Source organism: Cercospora kikuchii, assembly GCF_019650295.1.
Source record: "Cercospora kikuchii DNA, contig_00005, whole genome shotgun sequence".
Classification (NCBI taxonomy): Eukaryota; Fungi; Ascomycota; class Dothideomycetes; order Mycosphaerellales; family Mycosphaerellaceae; genus Cercospora; species Cercospora kikuchii.
Window position 1 is genome coordinate 622,100 of NW_025408586.1, and position 22,261 is coordinate 644,360.

At 53.6% G+C, this 22,261-nt stretch overlaps 9 protein-coding genes across 9 annotated transcripts; 4 read left to right on the forward strand and 5 right to left on the reverse strand.

Moving 5' to 3' along the window:
* Positions 1 to 144: 144 nt before the first annotated feature.
* On the reverse strand, positions 145 to 2,844 carry CKM354_000802800 (uncharacterized protein; the record flags this gene model as incomplete). Its single annotated transcript, XM_044803394.1, has 2 exons — positions 145 to 248; positions 300 to 2,844. The coding sequence occupies 2 exons, from the start codon at positions 2,842 to 2,844 to the stop codon at positions 145 to 147; spliced, it is 2,649 nt and encodes an 882-aa protein (XP_044659329.1).
* A 4,021-nt stretch (positions 2,845 to 6,865) lies between these two features.
* On the reverse strand, positions 6,866 to 8,212 carry CKM354_000802900 (uncharacterized protein; the record flags this gene model as incomplete). The annotated part of the gene is made up of 1 exon (XM_044803395.1): positions 6,866 to 8,212. The coding sequence occupies one exon, from the start codon at positions 8,210 to 8,212 to the stop codon at positions 6,866 to 6,868; it is 1,347 nt and encodes a 448-aa protein (XP_044659330.1).
* Positions 8,213 to 8,753: 541 nt separating this feature from the next.
* Positions 8,754 to 9,456, forward strand: CKM354_000803000 (uncharacterized protein; the record flags this gene model as incomplete). The annotated part of the gene is made up of 2 exons (XM_044803396.1): positions 8,754 to 9,161; positions 9,208 to 9,456. The coding sequence occupies 2 exons, from the start codon at positions 8,754 to 8,756 to the stop codon at positions 9,454 to 9,456; spliced, it is 657 nt and encodes a 218-aa protein (XP_044659331.1).
* Positions 9,457 to 10,293: 837 nt separating this feature from the next.
* Positions 10,294 to 11,006, forward strand: CKM354_000803100 (uncharacterized protein; the record flags this gene model as incomplete). Its single annotated transcript, XM_044803397.1, has 2 exons — positions 10,294 to 10,550; positions 10,619 to 11,006. 2 exons carry the CDS (start codon positions 10,294 to 10,296, stop codon positions 11,004 to 11,006), a joined length of 645 nt encoding a protein of 214 aa, XP_044659332.1.
* A 473-nt stretch (positions 11,007 to 11,479) lies between these two features.
* On the forward strand, positions 11,480 to 12,994 carry CKM354_000803200 (uncharacterized protein; the record flags this gene model as incomplete). Its single annotated transcript, XM_044803398.1, has 1 exon — positions 11,480 to 12,994. One exon carries the CDS (start codon positions 11,480 to 11,482, stop codon positions 12,992 to 12,994), a length of 1,515 nt encoding a protein of 504 aa, XP_044659333.1.
* A 421-nt stretch (positions 12,995 to 13,415) lies between these two features.
* On the forward strand, positions 13,416 to 14,231 carry CKM354_000803300 (uncharacterized protein; the record flags this gene model as incomplete). The annotated part of the gene is made up of 3 exons (XM_044803399.1): positions 13,416 to 13,634; positions 13,699 to 13,800; positions 13,950 to 14,231. 3 exons carry the CDS (start codon positions 13,416 to 13,418, stop codon positions 14,229 to 14,231), a joined length of 603 nt encoding a protein of 200 aa, XP_044659334.1.
* Positions 14,232 to 14,262: 31 nt separating this feature from the next.
* On the reverse strand, positions 14,263 to 17,204 carry CKM354_000803400 (uncharacterized protein; the record flags this gene model as incomplete). The annotated part of the gene is made up of 3 exons (XM_044803400.1): positions 14,263 to 14,935; positions 14,992 to 15,093; positions 15,193 to 17,204. The coding sequence occupies 3 exons, from the start codon at positions 17,202 to 17,204 to the stop codon at positions 14,263 to 14,265; spliced, it is 2,787 nt and encodes a 928-aa protein (XP_044659335.1).
* A 138-nt stretch (positions 17,205 to 17,342) lies between these two features.
* Positions 17,343 to 19,115, reverse strand: CKM354_000803500 (uncharacterized protein; the record flags this gene model as incomplete). Its single annotated transcript, XM_044803401.1, has 1 exon — positions 17,343 to 19,115. One exon carries the CDS (start codon positions 19,113 to 19,115, stop codon positions 17,343 to 17,345), a length of 1,773 nt encoding a protein of 590 aa, XP_044659336.1.
* A 931-nt stretch (positions 19,116 to 20,046) lies between these two features.
* On the reverse strand, positions 20,047 to 21,920 carry CKM354_000803600 (uncharacterized protein; the record flags this gene model as incomplete). Its single annotated transcript, XM_044803402.1, has 4 exons — positions 20,047 to 21,350; positions 21,403 to 21,623; positions 21,719 to 21,788; positions 21,848 to 21,920. 4 exons carry the CDS (start codon positions 21,918 to 21,920, stop codon positions 20,047 to 20,049), a joined length of 1,668 nt encoding a protein of 555 aa, XP_044659337.1.
* Positions 21,921 to 22,261: the final 341 nt, after the last annotated feature.

The following is a 22,261-nucleotide window of genomic DNA, read 5'->3' on the forward strand; positions in this document are numbered from 1 at the left end:
ACTGTGCTTTTCGTTCCGGTTCGTTTGTGTGTTTTTCGCGGCCGTTATCGATGACTCGTAAGCACGTTTGGGCGTGGTCGAGTGCCGTCATGTTCTTCGTGATCGTTGAAATTGTAACACAGTCGGGGTAGATCAGAGGAGTGACTAGTTCGCTTTGATAACAAGCTTGCTGAGGAACTTGTTGCTGAGGCAGTCAAAGTCGTCGCGGTTGAATGTGGCCGACTGTGCGCGCTCCCTGAGGTACTTTTCTGCACAAATGTTAGTGTCGTATAAGAGAATTGGATCAGTGCAAAACTTACCATGTTTGTTGATGTGCCCACGCACTTCGGTCAGTGCATCACACACAGCTGGGTTGGAGCCAAGTAACTGGTGGTGCTTCTTTGTGTCCCACTCCTGGAGGCCAGGCAACTTTGTAGAGATGGCGGCAAAGAGACCAACAATGACACCAACAGGCGTAGTCTCCATATCGTCGCAGAACTTCTGCACAGCCTTTTCATCTGGCACACGGTAGTGACAGTCGAATTGCATCTCCTCCCAGATGGCAAGCAGGATGGTGGCCAACATGAAGATTGTTGGCCAGTTCTTGAGCTTGTCGCCGGAGTATACTGATGAGTAGAGAGCAGAAAGCTCTTCCAGAATATCCTTTTGCAGTTCACGCCACATGTCAGCGAGCGCGCACTTGACCTGGAAGTTGATCATCACGGGCGCGATGGTCTGCCCGTAGAACTTTGAGTGTGTGTCGTTGATCTTGCCAACGAACTGTTCCTCTTCTGAGAGACCGGTGACCATTGTGACGTGTAATGTCAGGTTGTACGCCAGGACAAGCTTGAGAGCCTTTCGTATCGACGGCGTCTTCTCCTTGCGATAATATCTGTAGCAAGTGATCAAGATCTCCGTCAGGAACTTGGTGCCCTCAAAGTATTCGTGCACGAATTCCTCGAAACCCTCATCGAGATGGCGATCGAGGTACTCGGACAGCATGGCAGTGCTGACGCCCTCCATACCGGCGCACAGCTTGGCAGTCGTGAGCTCGAATTCCTCGGGATCTTTGCTCTCGGTGGTCTCGACCCAATCCATGCCGAAACATTGGTCGTCCTTGACGTAGACTTCGCGCGCATTGATTGGCAGGTAGTGGCCATAACCGTGAGTGATGTACAATACTCGCTCATATGAGCTATAGCCCTTGACGTTTCCGACACTGAAGCCCAAAGACACATGACGGTCGTAGTCGGCCTTCCAGTCTTTCATGAAGTAGCCAATGTCCTTGATGTCCATGCGCGTGCACGGCACTTGCCACAAACGGGCATGGCTTGGTCGACAGCCGCCACATGGCTCGCCCTTGTCGCAAGTCTTCTTCAAGAACTTGCATCGCAAGCAAGCACGGAGTTTGCGGATCTCGTGTGCTTGCAAGCGCTGGTCAGGTCGAAGAGGACCGCGTCTGCGGCCAACCTTCTTCTCGCCGGTAGCAGCATCGCGGCGCGTAATGGTCGTGGGCGAGTTCTTCTTGATGACCGCCTTTGTCGTCTTGGCCTCGAGAGGGGATTTGCGACGTCGAAGCGGTGGCGACACTGGACCAGATGAAGCGGGCGAGGTCGATGATGACCCTGATGACTGGTAAGACACGACGTTGTGTGGGCTGACAGCGGTGGATGGGCCAGACGCAGACGGCGACGTGTGCTGATGTTGGTGCATGGCCATGTTGTGAGCGTTTTGTTGGTAGGCAGCATACTGTGCATCGAGGTAGTCTTGGCCGTGGAGGTCGTGTGGCGAATGCATCGGCCATGGGGCGATTTCCTCGTAGCTGCCAGACAACTCTGCAGAGTGAGGCCCATCAGACGACGATGAGTCTGAACTCGTGCGGATGTGCAGATTTTGGCTGGGGTTCGAGACTGTGCCGAATGAGTCTAATGACGCGCGATGGCTGTGGTAGTTCACCATCGACCAGCCCTCGTTATCCGACAGCGACTGCACTTCCAAAATGGTTCCGGTGGGTGAGCTGCCGGGCAGACTTGAATGTATTGAGTCTGAGGCATTTTGTGTGTGCTGAGTGTGTTGCTGGAGGGCAGCCTGGTTCAATGCCATGGGAAACATCATGCCTTGGGTGTAGTCCTCGAGTGGGTACACAAGAGCGTTCATCGACTCCATCGGGCCAGCCATGGTCATATAGTTCGTCGGGTCCATCCCAGCAGTGACGGCGTAAGTTCCGACAGTCGTTGCAGGCATGAAGTCGACCGGCGACGCCTGCAGCGATGTCCCGAATGACGCCGGGTTGTAGGCGGTCATGTCGTTAAATGCCGGAGCGGTGTGGGCGGCGAATTGAGACTGCTGCTGGGCAGATTGTGGGAATTGATACTGCCAGTTTGTGTCGGACATGATGCCCGAGTAATCGAGATCGAGGCCATGGGAGCCGAGATTCAGCGGTTGATTGCTGTGATTGCTGCTCGGACGACTCGTCTGGGACTTTTGGTCTTGACTCGAGGAAGCGGCCATATACTGCTGCTGCTGTTGCGGGTACTGAGCCTGCGCCTGCGCCTGCTGACTATGCTGCTGCTGTTGATGCTGCATCGCGACTTCCTGCGCGTACCGTTGTTGCTGCTCGAGGCTCACGAGTTGCTGCTGCGTGGGCCAGAAGGACTGCGGGTGTGGGTTCGACGCGGGAACGAACGGCGGGTATGTCTGCTGGAGCTGCTGTTGTTGATGTTGTTGTTGGTGGTGCTGCTGCCGCTGGTGTTGTTGCTGGTGCGGTTGCTGTGACGGCGGATGGTGGACGGCAGTGGTGGGTGCTAGTTGCCCGCCAAAATCGAGAAATGCATCGTGGGCGGAGTAAGCAGCGAAGTCGTCCATGGTGGAAGAGTTTGGCGCGCACGCTACGCTGCGGTGAGAGGACGCTCAGATCGGACGGTCGGTCTGGCGGGCGTGTGGGCTGGGAGCGCTTGGTCGTCGCGGGCCTGGTCGAGTGCGCGCTCTTTCGTGCTCGCTCACCGCCGGACGCTGGTGGTTGTATTGAGGATGGTGAGAGCAACGGTGTCGCGGGTGGATTGAGCGGCGCCACGGCTTGCGCAGTCTGGCAGTCGAGCTGGCCACAGACAGCCTGCCCGCCGTGCGATCGTGGACCCGCAGCAGCGAGTAGCGACGTGGGAGGAAAGAGCGGTCTGCAGTCTGCACCTCGCGCATGAAAGGCTGGAGAGACCTGCAGTAGACCGGGGTGGCATTGGCTCGGGCGCTGCCGTAGGTTGCTTGATGAGCTGGCAGCCGCCTGTTCTCGCTGGCCATCCATCGCGCGCGCGCTGCGCTGCTCGTCACCATCCTGTCGCGCAGGCGATGGGCAGACATATATACAGATGGTGTGAGGTGCGAACCACCAGGCCTCCTCCTGCTCCTCCACCACCGTCGCCGCGCACCGCTCCGCTGCTGGCCTGTGTCGCGCGCGCCGACGAGCTCTTGCCTGCTCTGCCCGCCCGCACTGTCCCGCCAAGGCCCACGCAGCTGTCCCGACCAGGGTCCAAAATCGGCAAGCCGCGATCGACTGCGACTGGGAAGGTGCGGTGCAAAGCGCCCATCACGTGCAACACCGCTACTTCGCCCGCTTTTGCTTCTGCTGCTGGTCTGCTGCTGCTGTCCTCGATCGGACATGGTCCACTCGCGCAATATCACGAAGCTTGCGCCGCTGCCGTCCAATACCACTTGCGCTGCGTCCTGCAGGGTCGCTATAACACCCACTCGTTACTTCCCACTGCTCTCTCCGTCGCTGTACCACTATTCCCTCAACCCGAGACATCTGCGGCCCCCAGTGCGCTCACTGTCAACTCCACGCGTGCGTGTGCGCCGCTCCAAGACATGCCGACACTCTGCCCTCTCTCTTCCTGCTTCTTCCGACCGCCGGCCCTGCAGCAGCTGTGTCTCAAAGTCGCATGCGCTGGGCGAGGCTCTGTTCCTCCACGGCGTGCTGCCGCAAGGTCATCCCGAGCATCCAATGCGTGACCTGCAAGCTTGCACCGCCGACTAGTCCCATCGAATCTACCGGTTCTCTGAAACGCATGGCCGTGTAGCTTTCGTGAGCCAAGTTCGGCGCAACACTCGAGAGAACCTGTCTGCGGCTTAGACTCCGTTCACCGTCTTTCCTAGTCGCCGTCACCATTGCCCTTCCCGGACGGCTCGCTGCGTGCCTTGCTTCAGCTTCATCTCAGCTTACACTTGACGTAAGAAAGTCGATCGTGTGCGACACGCTGGCTCCGAGAAGGATGCTGCGAAAGCTAAATGCAGGAACATTAGGGCCCGGTGGTCATCGAGGCTGCGATAGCGATTTGATGCCGCGCACTGTCTCACGACGTGTGGCCTCGTGCTCGGCGCTCACTGCAGCAGGCGACAGCGAGGTCCGGCGCCTAACATTCGTGCAGTCTCACCCTTTCACCATTCGGCTACGTGCAGCACAGCCCTCGTATCATCCGCACCTCCAGCGACACGAACCAGACTTTGTCGCGCGCACATGATCACCTCCAGCATCAGCACTATACGACGCGCGCGCTCTTCGAATCTGGAGCGTGGACCATGGTAGATCCCAACGTCCCAATGTCACATCTGCAGAGACATCAAATCAAGGTGCGTGTAACCAGAACGCATGCCTCCCCATCCGGGACATCAGCGGATCCGGCCATCAAGTCCCATGCACCCCACCCCACCCATATGCAGGTCATTCGAAGAATTCAACCACAATCAACTGGCATCCATGCACGACGAGTCAGCTCTTGCGCCATACAACGCACTCCACGTGACATGCACGCAGTACGATGACCGTCATACTGCTGCTGCGTGGCAACTCTGCCCTTGCCGCTTGGTTGTTTGCGTGCGCGTGGGCTGGTGTGCGCTGGCATGTCAAAGATGTGCTGCGAGCATGAGCAGAACTTCCTGTCACTGCACCGTAAATCGCGCATGCGTTGACGTAGATTGATGGGTTGAGTCTAACTCGACTATACACCAACGTACGCCCGGCCACGAGCGAAATAATAAGTTGTTCGAGCCGGAGATGAGGATCTCATCGACAGCACAAGCCCCGGTTGGGAATGCCGAGTCGAGGGTCACCGGCAGCTGATCAACTACCAGATCTAGTGCTACTTGCGCAGTGGCAAATGGGTATGGACCCGTCCTGCAATGAAGGACGAGGGTATTTGCTTGAGCGACTGTCGCCGATCCGTGGTCGTTGACACAATGCAAGCCGAATATGCTTCCGGTGCATACCAGGAAAGGTCTCCAACCACAGCTCATGCACCTGAACGAAGACCCTCTTTGATCCTTCGTTGCCAATCTCAGCTCAAGCCGTGGATGGCATGTGACGGCCCGCGAGTCCTGCAGTCAGCGTGTAGTCATGAGACTTCGTCGGGCATCGTACCGGGCTACAGTGAGTTACCGTAAGCCATCACCGTTCGTGGTCGGTGCCGACAGGGGCGATTCTCGGAATATTGCATCGGCTTGGCACAACTGTCGCTCTGTATAGCAGGAGACAACCTCGAGGTGACCTGCTACCACAGCACCTGACCAGAGATCTGCCCTCTGACCAGCAAAGCGAAAAATCGCCAAGCCTTGCCGACCTCACTTCACCTCACTGCCACACAATTTCCACTATTGTATCTCAGTCCTAAATCCTTTCCACTTCTGCACGCTCAAAATCTTATCGAAAAGAGAGGTGAAGTCCAGCCACATCCTCCATCATCCTCGTGACCTCCACTTCGTTCCAAGGCATACCCCTGCGGGAGAGCCTCAATGTTTCAGATTCCCTTGGAAAAACATAGTGATATAGATCTAGTCTCGCAGGAAAAGCTTATTTCTCCAATTGAAGAGAGACAGGATCACGTTGAACTTGGAAGGGAAAGGGAAAGAAAAGGCCCGATCTCTTTGCTCGACTCGCGATGACTTCCGAGCACATAGCTTTCGTTATCACGTACTTCGTTTGTTCGACTCGTGCTCAGTCCCAGGCGCATGGCTCAACGGTTTTCTGTTGTTCCTCTTCTCTCTGCTCATGAGTCGAGAGACGTCTCGAATAGTACACTTCTTCTCTTTCCGTATGCGCTGGCTTAGAAGTGCTGAGGCCTTACCGACAGTGGGTAGGCAATTTGCATCGAGACCAGATAGTGCATTTCTCGAATCCGAATTTGACTTTCTCTCTCTCGCAAAGCTTGAAACTAAATGAAAGACCCTATCGCTTCCGCAAGTAGCCATCTTTTTCGAAGAGGTGAAAGTGGCTGGTCACCGCTTCTTCTTTCCCCGATTGTTCTTTTTCTCGAATGTCGCTTTCATTTCTTCGATTCGGTTTGTATATGTTTTCATCACTTGAAGTCTTTGATACATTCTATCATCTTTACGCTCGCCGATGACCGTCTCCAGTTTGGAACCTCCTGTTCACGATTGATACAGTACAGCCATTGACGCCGGCTGTGGAGATTCGATGAGCCAGATTTTCTGGAACACAAGGAATGCTTGTCTGGACATCCGGGTCTGCGAGTCATTTTTCATATGGCGCAATAGGCGCCGGGCCTTGTTCGGTCTCTTGAGTCAGTGGCATCAATGGCAGTGATGCCAGTTGTGGTAATGTAGTCGGTTCCTTGCATCTTTGGCGTATGCATGTTCTAGGAGACATGTCCACATGATCTGGCTGGGGAGATGAAGGCTTCTGCGAGCTGTGAGAGCTAGGAGTCTGCAAGCTGATGGGTTCAGGATGTCGCAAAAGACTGCGTTCTTGCGATCCCCACCTGGTGAGTACTGATGGTTTTCCGAGAATGATGGTTTGGCGGCAGAAGATTGATTATGAAGCCATGTGGTCGAGCATTGGTACTAGAACCTCGAGCATTTGCTCAAGTCCTCTTGATGCATCTCAATCGCTTCCCTTCTCCTCCCACAACCGTCCTATCACTTGCGCCATCTCCAATAATTGCTGATCCGTGAATCTCGCAGAAACCAATGACAGCCCAACAGGCATTCTACTCTCCCCTTTGAATCCCGGAACATGTATCACCGGACAATGCAACACAGTCCACATCGAATTGAAGCTCATGTCGCCCGTCCACTCCAGTCCAAGCGGGGCTTCATCTGGCACAGAAGGTACAATGACCACATCATATTGACTCGCGATCGAATCCCAAAGAGATCGCAATCGAGCACAATTATCATACGCGTCTAACTGTTGTTTCCGTGTATATTTCTTTCGGTCCTCGACATGGCCCTGAATCGAATCTTCGAGCTTGGATTTGTCTGCCAGATATACTCCAAGGAATGAGGCTTGACCTTCTTTTGCGATGATAATGTCGTGCCAGTCGTTGAGGTGAGAGAAGTCTTCTGGCAGTTCGAGATCGGTTATCTGAGCGCCTTCGGCGGTCAACAAGGATTTGGCTTTCTCCCAGGCGCTCTGTGTTCCAGGTCCGGCGTTGGGCCACAAGGACGTTTTGCAGAAAGCGATGCGCGAACCCCGGATGGTGAAAGGCCGCGGAGGGCTATCGTCTTCTATGCAGTATGCGCTTACCAACAGCTTCAGATCATCAATTGTTCGCGAGAAAAAGCCACAAGTGTCGTTCATCGTACTCCACTGCCCAATGCCTTCTCGCGAGACAGCTCCCCAAGTCGGCTTGAACCCGTAGCACCCATTGAATGCTGCAGGACGGATGATGCTCCCTCCTGTCTGCGTTCCCAAAGCCACTGGGACCTGGAAATCAGCTACAGCTGCTCCTGAACCGGATGAGGATCCTCCTGGAGTTCTATCCTCTGCATGAGCGTTGCTCGTCAGATTCTGATGCCAGCCTCCCTGCTTCGAAGAAGCGAACTCGGTTGTAGTGGTCTTCCCGAATATCGAAGCCCCACGAGCTCGTAGCACGGCAATTGCTGCCGCGTCTGTTGCAATTGGTTTTGCGCTTTCGAATAGCTTCGAGTTGTACTGCGTTGGCATGTCTTTGGTCAACATGATGTCTTTGATGCCGACTGGTAAGCCATGGAGAGGACCTCGCTGGGCAAGGGGCACTTGGTCCAAGGCTTGTGCTCGCTCGATAATTTGTGCTTTGTCGAGATGCACCCAAGCTCGCACAGCTGCATCTCGCTCGGCAATTCTAGCCAACAATGCTGTCACATAAGTCTCGCATGTTAGCTCACCAGATCGGATCAAGGAAATTGCTTCGGCGCCGGATATTTCATGGAGAGTACGTTGCTCGATCCCAGTCTGCTGGTTCGCCATGATGAAGGCTGATTTGGGCGAATGACAGTGAGTGGTTTGGGCTTAGAGAAATGGTCGAAGAATGCTGCGGAAACAAAAGGTGAAAGTGGATACTACACTGGCCGACGGCGCGCGCCCTGCTCGTCAAACGTCGGCTAGTGATACCCCGAACACTCATTGAACCTCACAATGATAGTCTTGCCAGTCCATGGGCTAGGTCGACCCGGCGGCATGATGTGCAGTATTGTACTAGGAGCCGACTCCGCTCAGCCGAAAGCGAAGTTGAACGGCTTCCAAAGTTCATCCGGTCCCGTTCGCATTGACGACACTCGTGCAACGATACGATGAATCCTTCTCGCGAATAGCTACGAATCCGGCCGTGGCTGCGATAGCTCGCAAGCTACAATAGTACGCGTCGTTTAATATCAGAAATGTTCATTGATCCCAGAAGATTCATAATCAACACTCTTTGCTCCAGGGTTTGTTAACTTCTGTGTCAGTGGATCACATCACACCAAACTTTCAGCCTGAACCTATTACCACCCCAGACAGTCCCACAGCCATGAAAGTCATCCTCACAGGTGCAACAGGCCACATTGGCGGAGCAGTCCTTCAACGTCTCTTGGCCGTGCCAGCAGTGACATCCATCATCGTGCTTTCGCGACGAGAACTCACAGTAAAAGACGCCAAACTCAAGACCATCATTATCAAAGACTTTCTCCATTACGACAAAGATGTTCTGGATCAACTTGCGGGCGCCGAAGCATGTATTTGGGTTCTTGGCACTCCGACTCAAGGCAAGGACGTCCACAATGATATGACGTTCGCAGCGACCAAAGCATTTGCCGAGAATGTTCTGCCAGCGCTGGGGAAGGGGAAGCAATTCCGATATTTGTATACCAGTGGAGCTGCTGTTGTACGGGATCAGAATGCGAGCTTGTGGTTTCTGGACAAGACGCGCAAACTGAGGGTAAGGCTCTCGCTCTTGAATCTGGGATGATGTTGACAATACACAGGGTGTGGTAGAAATCGGCGTCGTTGATCTCGAGGAGCAATATGGTGAACAATGGAAGTCGTATATTGTGCGACCCGCAGCCGTGACGACCGGTAAGCCCATATGGTCGTTCGTATTTGGAGGTTGGTGGATTCCAAAAGAAGAACTTGCGGCGGCGATGGTTGACATTGCTGTGAACGGTGGGGAGAAGCAGACGCTGGAAAGTGCTGAATTACGGCAAAGAGGGCAAGCGTCGCTGGACCAGCAGTGACGGGCAGCCGGACAGCCTCACTCAACTGCAACGGCAGGATACGTCTGCCACATAGCACACTCTGCAACTGTCTGGCCACCAATGGTCTTGATGCGCACCATGTTCGCCCACAGGAGATACGGTGCGCGCTCTGCAGTTGTTCTTTGATCGGATATTTGGAGTGAGAGGGAGAACAAATGGAAGACATCAATATTTGATTTGTTTGGCGGTCGGAAGCAGGCCACCAATGAGCATCGAAGCCGATATCGATAGCGTCAAAGCTCACACTAGCGCGATGTCAAGCATGAAGCTCGAGCTCCTCCAGCCATCTCATATTTGGACGCTCGAGCTCCCAAGAAAAGAAGTATTCACAACCGCCCGTACCGAACAACATACGTACGCCTGACTGGGCATTGTCCAGCCATAATAAGTACGCGTAAACACCATACGAGTCCGCCGGGCTTCGTCACTTCCCTGCGAGCACTGCCCGCTGCCCAATGCCCAACAGAAACTCACAAGCCGCGGAAGGCCGGGATAGTCCTATATGCAAGCTTCCGTCACAAGAAGGCTGACCTTGATCGAGGTGGATGCGCATGAAACTGGTAAGAGCGGCTGACCTACCGACCTTCCTTCTTCCTTTTTTCCATCCCCAACCTGTCGTTCACCTGTCTGCCGTTCGTTGTCGCGAAAGTCTATTGCCTCGCCTGCTTGCGTGCTGGGACGAGCTGGAGGAGGTTGCTGTCGCTGCGTTTGCTGCTCTATTGCTTGCCGGGATTCGCAAACAAAACACACCAGACGAAAAGAAGAAGCTCGACGACGCGACCCAGACACGCTTGAGCTCGAGCCCGATTTACCAGGATGATGCGCTTCAGTTGCGATGATATGCGATCGCGCATGTGGAGTGCGATAATTTTTGCGTTGACTGCTTCGACACTGGTACTGGCGCAAAACGTGGAGAACTTCACCGGATCATTGCAGATTGTCAATGGGCAAGGGACGTACAGTGGGACATCTGGCGGCGGTAATAGTGGGAATGCAGCTGGATCTCCAGCAGTGCAGGCGCAATGTCCAGCGAACTATCCCGTGAGCTGTACGAACATACAGCAACCTTACTAGTGAGTCTTACCACGTCCGATGGATATTGGTAGTGTCACCCAGTGAGATCTACTGACACAGTTCTCAGCTGCTGTCCAGCCGATAACTACTGCTCTTGGGCAAACAGCCAGGTCGCCTGCTGTCCGAATGGCAAGACGTGCTCAGGCTACGCGCAACCGACTACTACCATATATCAGCAGCAGCAACCCACAACCGTAGTGGTGGCTCCGGCAGCTGTGACTACATATTACCAGCAACCTCAAACCACTGTCGAGAACCAAGGATATGCAGGGCAGTACTGTAAGACGCTGGTTGCAGTGGGGCCTGGGCTACCGACTACAGAAGCAGGAGACTGTGGCACGATATTGATCGTCGAGGCAGATGCGATACGAGCAGCTGTTGTGAATTGGATGAAGGCGATTGGCATGGTGGTCGGGTTGCAGCTCTTGGGCGGCATTGTACTCATGAACCGATGACAGGAAGTTCTGCATTCGGAATTTTGAAGCTACGCATCATACGACAGTTACGCGATCACGAAGACATACGGTTCACACCAGAAACGGCAATTTGTTTCTAGTCCCTAGCCCGTCAAAGAGCTTGGACAGGCATCATGAAGCTGGAGCTTGAGCACAAGCGTGGGAGTTGTATTGCTCCGACCAAGTCTCCGGCCACGGGCTCTTCTAATTCACATACATACCATCTTGTCCAGCCCTGTACTTACCACCGTCTCATACTTTCTTGCCATGGCTGTTATGCTCACTTTGGCATATACATGCTTCTTGTCCCGATGTACTGCCACGCGACCATGATGATCACCTACGAAATGTGACATCATCCTCTGAATCCTTGGATTCGGGTCGCGTGTGCTTCACTACATGTACTTTCTCCTTTGCGACATGCAGCATGCATTCACTTGCAAAACACCTTCGTGATTCCTAGCCTTCCCATCATGGAGCCGCTGTTGTCGCGGCTGGCTGTGAGAGCTGCTCCGCGCGCACAAGGCCTACTCATATCGAGGACGGGAGCTTGGAGAACCGCCGCGACATCAGCCACCGCATCCCAACTTCGCCTACAACGACTGTTCGCTACAACCGATCCTTCTAGAGTCAGGGAACAGAAGAAGCCATTCGATACAGCATCTGCTCCCGACAGTCATTATTCCCAGCCTGCCTCCAATCTATCCAACAATGTCACGCAGCAAGAGAAGGATCATTTCAAGCGCGTGGAGGAGCAGTCGAAAGAACTGCAAGCGCGAAGTCCGTGGATGCACGACGGTAGCGATGTGCCCCCAGTGGCACGACAGCGGAGTGCTGGAGCCATGACTAAGGGCAAGCTCTTGACAACGCCGAGTAGGATGTTGAAGCTGATAGTGCCTCTGACAACGAGGGACACCAACAATGACCGCAAAGATGTGGAACCACTTGCGCTACTGGTACATCCTCAGCAGCCGTTAAGCTACTTAGAACGACTTATTCAGAGCGAGATCCCCTTCATCGAGGGCACAGATGGGAAGTCACGGCCACCGAACGTGACATTTCGAGCAGAAGACAGCATGGAAGAAAGCATGGGACCAGATGAGACTCGTGAAGAGCACAAGAAGGCTAGAGAAGCTGCAGAAGAAGTTGAGCAAGAAGAGTCGATGCAAAGTGCGGACGAGACTATGGTGGACGGCAAGCGGGAGAAGACCGGTGTCATATCAGGCTCACAGAAGGACAAGCGAAGCGAGAAAGATGAACAGGCACCGCCAGCGGATTCTTCGCATCCTAATTTTGTGCGCTGGAGCCCGTCCACCGAGATTGGCGATTTCATTCGAGACGCAGCCAGAGGCAAGGAGTTCGCTGTCGACATTGAAGGTGCTCCAGAGCCAATCTACGTCGGTGTTCCCAGCTTTCACGACCGCACATACTATCTTCGAATGCGATTGCGAAAGGTCTCTAAGCGAATCTCGACTATGGCAGATATCAAAGAGGAGTGCGACGAGCTCGCCCACCGCGGAGCGAAGAATGTCGCACGCCTCGGCTTCACAGGCCTCGTAGGCTGGTGGGGAATAGTATTTTATCTGACTTTCGAGACGGAACTGGGATGGGACACGATGGAGCCCGTCACATATCTGGTGGGATTGACCGGTATCATAGGAGGTTACATGTGGTTCCTGTATCACAACAGAGAAGTCAGCTATAAGAGTGCGATGAACTTCACTGTCAGCCGGCGGCAAGCGCAACTGTACAACGCGAAAGGTTTCGATCTGCCTAAGTGGGAGATGTTGGTTGAAGAGGGCAACCGCTTGCGTCGTGAGATCAAGATGGTCGCAGAGGAGTATGATGTTGAATGGGATGAGACGAAGGATGAGGGGGATGAGAAGGTGAGAGAGGCCTTGAGGAAGGAGAGGAAGAAGTCGGAGAAGAAGAAAGAGCAGGATGATGAGAAGGACAGTAAGAAAGAGAAAGATGATGACGACGATTGAGCGAATGAAGGCTCGCGAGTACTGAACATCGACAGCATCGGATTTGATGATAGAGGTTCCTGGGTTCAAAGCATAGCGAGGTTGGGACGGGCTGCATTGGACGTAGACCTTGATGATACCCTCGACTGTAACAGAATGATATTGTTAACATTTCTACCTGCTTTCCGTAGCAGCGACAGCAGCGAAGCACAGGGCCTCGGGTTTTGATCGTCACTCAGGACGGTCGTCTGTGGGCCGGTGTGGTGGGATGTGGTGGGTGGAGCCTCAAGTGCGCCAACGCGCCAAGGAAACGAAGTGAAGTGAAGTGAAGGGCGAAGCAAACGCTGCACATGCAAAAGCTACAGTGGAGGCCCAGGCGGCACAAAACAAGCACAACCTCGAAACCTCCGCGATCAAAACTCCACCACACGCTTTCATCAACATGTCTCGCGCACGATCCAAGAAGGCGAAGCGCCTTCGCGAGTCGAGCGGCCCACCTACAGTACCGCCACCAGCAAAAGTTCCGCGTCGGCACAGAAAGCAGCAGTGGGCTTTCGCGATGCTCGACGGTGGCTCAAGCAACACGTTCCAGCCCAACACCATCCCAGCACCTCAGCAGGCCGGAGCGACAATGACAGACGCACCGAATAGCCATTTCAAGGTCAGTCTAATATCTCGCTCACTCGAGCCACTCAGCGTCACTTACATTAACTAACACGGCTCAGAATAACACGGCTCAGAATAACACGGCTCAGAATAACACGGCTCAGAATGCAAGTGACGACGAGCAGCCCTCCATCGCGCTGTCTACATACGGAAGCGACGAAGTAACCGACGACGAATCAGAGGAAGTGAAATACGATGGAGTCACCTATCGCGTCGAAACCCATGGCGAGTCCTTGTTCTACAAAGCTCGCTACTTGTCCTACATCCCCGCGCGCTGCGGGATGAAAGCAGAAGATCTCATCGATACCAGCATCATTCCCAAGACCAGTATACGGATGAGCCGGAGAATGAGCTAGACTGGAGCATGCTATTGCTCAGACAACTCGTCTGGCTGGTGGAGATTACTGTGGATGTCAGGAAGATCAACTCCGAGCTCAAGCGGGCTATCAAGACGCGTATGGATCGCCGTCGCACAGAGAAGAGCCACATTACGCATTTCATTGTTGGAGAGGTAGTAGAGATCTTCAGAGAGCAAAGCATTAGCAGGGCTAAGGAAGAAGGGGTAGAGTGGAGAGAGAAAATGGGATTGTAGCAGAAGGTAGCCGCGCAAAGAGGCAGTAATTTCAACGACCCCAGGCCCGGTACTTGTCATGCTGGTACAACAGGACTTCATCCTCTTCACGTTTCTTCATCTTCATAGGTTGTCCGAAAGGTCCTTCGAAAGTCGCAACCTGAGCTTGAATATTCTTCCAGAGGACACCACACTTGATGCAATCGTTCGGCTCAGTCTCCAGGCAGCGATTAATCAGTGCCACCATTCGAGGCAGTAATCGATCTTGCACTCCAAGGCCGTACGTTGGTGCTGTCATACCAAACCGAAAAGGTTCCACGTTGGCCTTGTCAAGATTGGCCAGTGCAAGCATTACCCGACCAAGTGACCAGATATCGGAGGCTTCCGATGGCTCATGATGCCCGTACAACGAGTGATCTGATCCTTCAAATGGCAGAACTTCTGGCGCCATCCATGCGGCTGTGCCTCCCCGCCGCATAAGGTGATCGCCGGTGCTCTTTGGAACCACAAGGCCCCAGTCAGCGAGTTTCACAATCGGAAGCTCGGGCCAAACATCAGCATGTGGAGCCGCCAGCAGTATATTTGCAGGCTTGAGGTCTCGATGTATCACAGGAACGATTTTCGGCGGTCGGTGGGTGTTTTCAGGAAGACGGCCTTCGTGGGCGAGGCATAATGCTGAAGCCAACCCTTCGAATATGCACCAGAGCAAGCGAGGTGAGACTCTCCTAGAAGCGTTGTCAGCTCAGCAGAGCGATTGAATGTGTTAGCGTAGATCACGTACCAATTTACAGCAGCTCCTTCGGCAGTCTGCAATGCCTGTGCTTCTCGATGTGCTTCTATAAGATCCTGAAGGGTTCCGTGTTCGGCATACTCCATGTAAATTCTGCGTCTCGTCAGTGAGTCTGCTTTATTGCACTCCGATTGCGATTGCAAATTGGACATTCAGGGCATTTGGACCTCGTTGCGCGAGTGGTGGACTGACCTGTACATGCTTCTCTCAGCGTAAGCCGTTGTTTCGTAGTATTCTACGATGTTGTCAGATCCAGGCAGAGCTTTAAGCTGGGTGACTACCTCAAATTCCAGAGGTTTTCGAGAATCAATGTCGCCTGCCCAGTAGGCACCATGGTTCCAACGACCGCCGTCAAGGTACGTGTCTTTCAGGACTTCCCTGTTGATATATCGGGCTTGGGCGTCTAACTGGACCCATAAAGTTGCGATGCCATAACCTCCAGCACCGAGCTCGCCTTTGTAGCACCAGAGTCCAGGCTGGCTTCCATCGTACCCAATTTCCTTCGCCGCTGCCACACGGTCTGCCGGAATATCATCGGGACGATATGTCAAGTCAGTGTTGACAAATGCCCTCTGCATCTTGGCAAATTGCTGTATTAGACGTTCCTTCTCGGCGGGCTGCGCATTCTGTTTGCGTTTGTTCCATTCTGCTATGTCGAATTTGGCCTTTTCCAACTTGACGGTCTTCTTCACGAGATCGATCGCCTGATCAGCGATGGTCTCACCGTTCAGACTCGGTGGCATTATTAGCTCCTCCGGCTCGAGTCTGGAGTACTTTTCAACTGTCAAGCGTTCGTTCTCAATCTGCGAGACATCAGCGTTGAGCTCCCGATCAAGCTTCTTACGCAGTTGGACCCAGCCTGCAGCGCAGCGTGCTCGACCGGGTGTCATGCATCTGCGCTCTCGACCATCATGAACGCAAGCGCGACTCCTTTCCCACAGCCAGGAGCGTTTTTCTCCTTGCTTGGCTTCCACTTCTTCGATATATCGATCCCATTCTGGCGCGCGAAACAGCCACGCAGCGCCGTAAGGGGAAGTCGCTTCACGGAGAACGTCCTCCATCATCTGCTCTTCCAGTCGGCGGGTCTCACGCTCCTCTGCGGGGAATCTTTCGGCATGTTCGCTCCATTCAGATGCCTTGAACCAATCCTCAAAACTACAGGGCATTTCTCCTGCGTGTAAGACTCCATCGATCATGTTCTGTCGTTGTTTTTCTATGCGGGTCGCCTGCTCATCGTTCTTCGCATCACGGCTAGCCATCTGCCAACTGGCTTGCCACAAGTATGTATCAAAATCTTGTGGCTGGCGGATGCGGCTTGCCATGAGATCTTGCAGCATCCGGTCCCTAAGCGCAATTGTTTCCTCTTTGTTCGACGAGTCTCTAATGGCATCTTCCCAAGCCTGCACTTCCAAGAACTCTCGTGGAGGTCTCCCGGTCTCCAGCGTTCCCTCTCCAACAAGCTTGAGCATGACAGACCTTGATTCTCTCAATCGTGCCTCTCCAATAGTCATGCCGTCTTCCACTCTGTTTGCATCAATGTATTCTTCCCATTGCTTGTCGTGATAGAAAGTGGGCTTGGCGACATTTTGGTAGAACTCAAGCCATTCTCTAAAGTCACGGCGAGGGCGGCTAGTGGTCCATTCCGTGAAGAAATTGCACGTCTGTGCGAAGTTCAAGCTTTCAATCTCTCGGACTTTCTGAAGCAGATCGGACAAGGCTTGGCTCGTGTCAGTTGCTGGATCATTGTTTTCAGCACCAGAAGCTTCAGGGTGCGAGCCAGGTACACGGTCAGTACCCGCCGTGTCGTTGGAAATCCTGCGGCGACCTTGTCTTTGAAGCTCTAAATGCTTTCCATCGGATTCAGGGTTGCTATCGCGCTCTATCATGTTTTTGGAGCGACGAGCTGTGCTTACGATCGCGGCTTCTGATAGACGAGTTTCGACATTGTCACGACTAGAGTGCTCAGCATTGGAGGCCCTCTCATGCCCGATGAGAAGGCTTTCGTTGCGATCATGCTGCGTTATCTCAATCTCCTCTTCTCGGTCATCGTTGGGATTGTTTGGTGGTGGAGCGATGGGTGCTTTCTTGGAAGGTTTCTGCCGTTTCCTGCTCTCCGGCGCAGGTGCGTCTTGCGAGCCATCACGATTCTTCCTCTTTCTCAAAGTGCGACCCCCGATCATGACAGAAGACAGTTGCGAATTCATTGCACAGTAGGCGCGCTTGAATATCAGTTAAGCTTTGTACTTGTCAGTGTTGGACTCTTTGCCTGTGTCGATCGTGCACGTCTGAATCTCAATTGCGTGGAGAGCCCTATACGCGGCAAACAATGCGTATTTTCTCTTTCACCCGGTGGGTTCCAGAGTCCGTTTCCCCAGCAGAGAGGCTTCGACACAGTCCCTTAGGCTTCCAAAGTGCACTTTTCTTCCTACGAGGCCCGTTGCATAATGTGCATACTTTGCCGAATTCGTCATAATGTTTTCTTGCGGTTGATTCTCGTGCGTGATCGTAGACTCCCGAATCATGCACCAGCACGTATCTGTGATAACTTCCGCGCCAAACTCATCAAGCATGATCGCTATATTTTTCAAAGTGATCCTCTGGTGAACATCGCGACTCGTCGTGATCATAAGGCGTACGCTGCTGGCTTTCACTCTCATATTGCCTTCGCTGTCATGAAGCAATTGAGCCAACGCCTCGAACTCCTCGAAAGAGAAGTGTGGATTTCCGAGAGCGATCACACTCACAGAAGGCTCAATTGCAGTGTTGAGTCTCATGAAACACTGCCTCAGGTCTGTTATTTCGAGGCGCTGCCTGAGCATCTCCGGGCGGAGAATACAATGCTCTGGCGTGACGCCCCTGACGCGAAACATGCTCGCGGAAGAAGTCGTCGCGAAAGCTGCTCCAAACGCTTTCAGATCTGATATTCTAGGTTTGCTGTCTTCAAGTCCGAGCACGAGTGGAATACGATTGCCGCAGAGCTCTCCAACACAATATCCGAGTATGGACCAGAAGAGATCTTTGTCAAAAGTTGTGGAATCTGGGGGAGGTGCATTGATAGCGATCGAGGGTAGGCGCCCTGCAGCTGTATGACATCCAGCCAACGGAGCACGACCAACAAGTGCGATGCAGACATCGATGAGATCCGGATACTTCTGCGTCTTTGCGCCCAAAACGCTATTCGCGAACACTACTGCGTTTGACTCCGCCCAGGCGACTTGCTCGCCGGACGAGGGAGCGCTATCAAGCAGATAAGGGGCACAAGTGAAAGTGGGCCTTGCACCCATCGTGACATAAGCATTTGCCAGTTTGTTGGCATTTGCGGCGAACTTCACATCGATGCTGTGACTTTGCCATCGTTGCTGATCGATGCTGATTGCATTCATAGTCGTAGGCACGGTGAACTTCGCATCGCCAAGAGCAAGGAGTCGTTCTGCAAACATCAGAACTGCGGGGCCTGTGTATAGAACGGAGTCCAGGTGTGCCTGGGTAACGTTGATGAGCTCGGTCGCTCCCTGAAGTTTCGCAAAGGTAATAATGATCTTCATCGCTCTAGCGGCAGCGCTTCCTCGATGCCCGTCAAGCATAGCAAGGTCGCTCGCATTCAAATTGATACCAGTCGAATCAAATTGGCGTTTTCCGAGGAATTGGATTGGTGGACTGAGTTCCATTGGTGCAGCTTCGCCATTGCGCCGCGCAGTAATGAATCCGTTCCGAATATTCACAAACTTTCCGTCCATTCCTTTCAGCCTCTCAAAATCCTTTTCATCATTTGTTATCACAACCGGCAGTTCACGTCCAAATAGCTCTCGGGCAACAATCACTCCTGCCGTGACTATATCCTCCCTCTCCCTGAAGATCAAAGCCTTAGGGGCAGTCGAATTCAACAGCATCTCCAGTATCACAGTGCTTCCCGTGCAAGAACCCCTGCTTCCGGGTATCGCCAGGATTGCACCTTTAAGGTTGATACCACAGAGGTCATGATGTGCGTCAACAACTTTGCCAGTAGAAGGGTCTGTGCCGCCCCAGAAGCTCAGAGGGACTGGAGAGAAGAGCAGAACGCCAGTATCGCTACTGGACGCCTCTTCTGAAAGCAGAGAATGGCAGTGGATTTCCATATTGGAGGCGAACTGTTGGAGATGGCATTCGTCGAGCGTGGGCCGGAAGGCGCTGCAAATCCTTGCGCTTTGCTCGCTCGTAGCGACTCAATTTGACTTGTTCGTACTATGCAGATCGACCGTGTCGAAGTGTTTGTTCGATGAAGCAAGTTAGTTCGGCAGTGGATACCGTCAATCGTCGGGGCTCGGCCCGGTCGGCCTGCGCCCTATGCTTCGCTGCTGTCGCTGTCGCTGCTATGGCAAGCACCAACTCACGCATCACAGACCCGTGGATGGCCATCCGGATCGACAAGAGGAACTGGAGCCCAGAGTGCCTGTGAGCGAGGAGCAGAACCGAATGAGCCATTCAATTCCACACGCTTTCGGTAAATGCGTCAACCTCTGATGTCGTGCAACCTGTTCTTCGCTTGCTGTTCCCATCAACCAGACCCCGGACCAGCACGTATCTTCTTGAGAACGATCTGCACGAAGACTGCGACTCCGGAAACGACTTCCACTGCGGATCAGGTACCTCTCTGAGGATCTGACTTGCTCTTCACCGCCTGACCGCAGGACTGTGACAAGAAAGTTGCGAATGCCTGTGCGAAAGGCCTGAGAAAACGAACGAATCTTTACCATTCCGATCTCTCACGATATTGATCCCAAAATTTAAAGCAAATATAGCAAAGCAACTCGCAGCCGAACGAATGATATAACATCGACTGTGGGTATCAAGAACGTTATGCAAATGCAATTCAGTGCAAGGAAATCGCCTCACTGCTTCCACCAGCACACCACCACATATTTGATTCTTGCTCACCCACTCAAAGGACGACGGCCCATCGTCTCAAAGAGGGGACAGCTTTGCAGCTTATCGACGCGGCACACCCATACCAAACTTTCTCCGCTCGTCCTCAGATAAGAATGCCATGCCAAACTTTTCTTCCCTTCTCTAAAGATCAATTAGACTCTGACCTTGCTGTTGCTGCTGCTGGCCAGGTCTGGGTCCGAATGGATTGCCTCCACCAAAGCCAGCTCCGGGGCCGCCGAATTGCGCCGCGGGACCAGTTTGTGCAGGATATTGTGTCGGAGGTTGGCTGAAGAAGGGGTTGTTGCCGGTCTTCGCGGCTTCCAATCTGCCCATAGAGCCAGCGCCAGCAGAATTGACATATGTGCCAGGAGCCGTGTGTTGGGCAGGAATACGGAGATCTCCAGTGTTTCCAAAGGTATCCTGTCCTTCCCCACTCGACAGCAATTCATTGAGCTTGGCCTGATAAGGATCGACTGGCCTTTGCGTTTGCTGAGGCTGAATTGGTGATGGGGTCGATTGTGGGACCGAGAAGTTCTGGATTGGGTTCGGCCTCGACTGAAATTGCTGAGTTGTCTGTTGCTCTCGGAGAGTGTCGAGCGTGGGTTGTTTAAATGGGGATGCAGTCTGTCGTTGGGAGTGCGATGCAAAGGGGTTGTTTGATCCGGTTGGCTGTGGAGCGATGCCTGATTGCGTCTGGCTGTTGTTAGTCGCCCATGGGTTGTTCGAGCCAGCTTGAGCAGTGGGCTGCTCCTGGATTGGCTGCTGCTGTTGGCCGAATGCCCCTCCATTCATCTGGTTTGCCCAAGGGTTGAAAGTGTTTTGTGGCTGCAAAAACTGCTGGGCCGGCTGCTGCATTTGTTCCCAGCCCGTTTGTTGGGGCTGTTGGTAACCATAGCCGTTCTGGAATGCGGTCTGCTGTTGTTGCAAGCCGGTGGATTGACTGTAAGCGTTGTTCAAAAATCCAGTTGCCTGCGGTTGCTGCTGCTGCAAAGGATTGCCGAACCAGTCCACAGCGGCTTGTTGCTGATAGCCTTGGTTGAAACCTGTTGGCTGAGGAGCCTGATCCGGGGTGTTGTCAAAGAGCAAATCCTCCTGTTGCTGGTCCTCCAATTGCCGCTTGCGAAGCTCTTCCTCTTCTTTGCTCAACTTTATGGCCTTCGCCAGATCATCATCGGCGTCAAAGCCACTGCGCTGCGCTCTCCTTGCAGCGTCCTCCTCTGCTTCGTTCTTGGAAGCTTCAATGGCAAGTCTGTATTCGAGATCGTCGTCGTCGTTCTGTGGTCGCCTTCGCTGCTGCTCTCGCTGCTTAGGCGTTGGGTCGCCCCCAAGACCGAATTCCTCGAGTCCAGTAACGCGCGATTTCCACGATCCCCTGTTCGCTCGTTCAGAACGGAGTCGTTCTTCGTCCAGAATCAAAGATGTCAGCTCCTTGGCTGAATGTCGAACTGAGCACTCGTCAGCATTTCATGCGTGTCATTTTGTCTCTTCAAGACATACTGCTTGCTCCAACGTCTCTGCCGTCTTCGTCAATGTGAATAAATTCGCGCAAGGTCTTGATGATGTAGATGTTCTTCCTAGCCCATGTAACCACCAATTCCGAGCCTTCATGTAGACAGTAGTCCAGGACTTTCAAACTCTTGAGCACGTGTCGCCAGTTCTTGCCCTTGTCGTTCAATCGCTTGTCCAGCATGTCCATGACCTCGTAGAAATCGGTTGAGCTGCGACCTCATGGTTAGCAGGAGTCACTACTGTGCCCAACAAAGACACGCAGAGCGTGACAGCGATGCATGGGCTTCGATCGGGGATTCCGCACCTGTTGTACGTGATTCGGGCGACGTCCGCCATATCTGCGCCCGTGGGCCCCCATGGGTCATTGCTCGTTGCTGTGTCGCGGGGTCAGCGGCCTTTCAGTGATGCCACCTTCCTGACTACTGCCACCCACCATTCCGGACCTTCACTTGCACAGAAGAGTAGCCCTTGGTGACATTCTTCACGCTTCGTAGAACGGAGGACATCTCGGCGGATTAGGCTGCAACCAATGTTGCGCTGGGGGGCAGTTGCTGTCGCCTTGTTCGTTCGGATCGCTGCAAGGCTGCAGATTTGATCTAGAAGTGTCGGATCGCCGGACGTCGCGGGTGGTGGAGTTGAAGAAGTGTTCGTTGGAGCTCTGCGGAAGATCACTGACTGGCCTTCCACAATGCGCGGCAGATGATGTCAGCTGGGAGCGACGAATGAGGCTCCTGTGGCAGTCGGCTTCGCTAGGAACTCGGCGGCGCGGTGGCAGGATACACAGCCGCGGTCTGGTGAGAAGATGACTTGTGTGAATTGCGCAGCAGCAAGTGGCGAAATGAAGCTG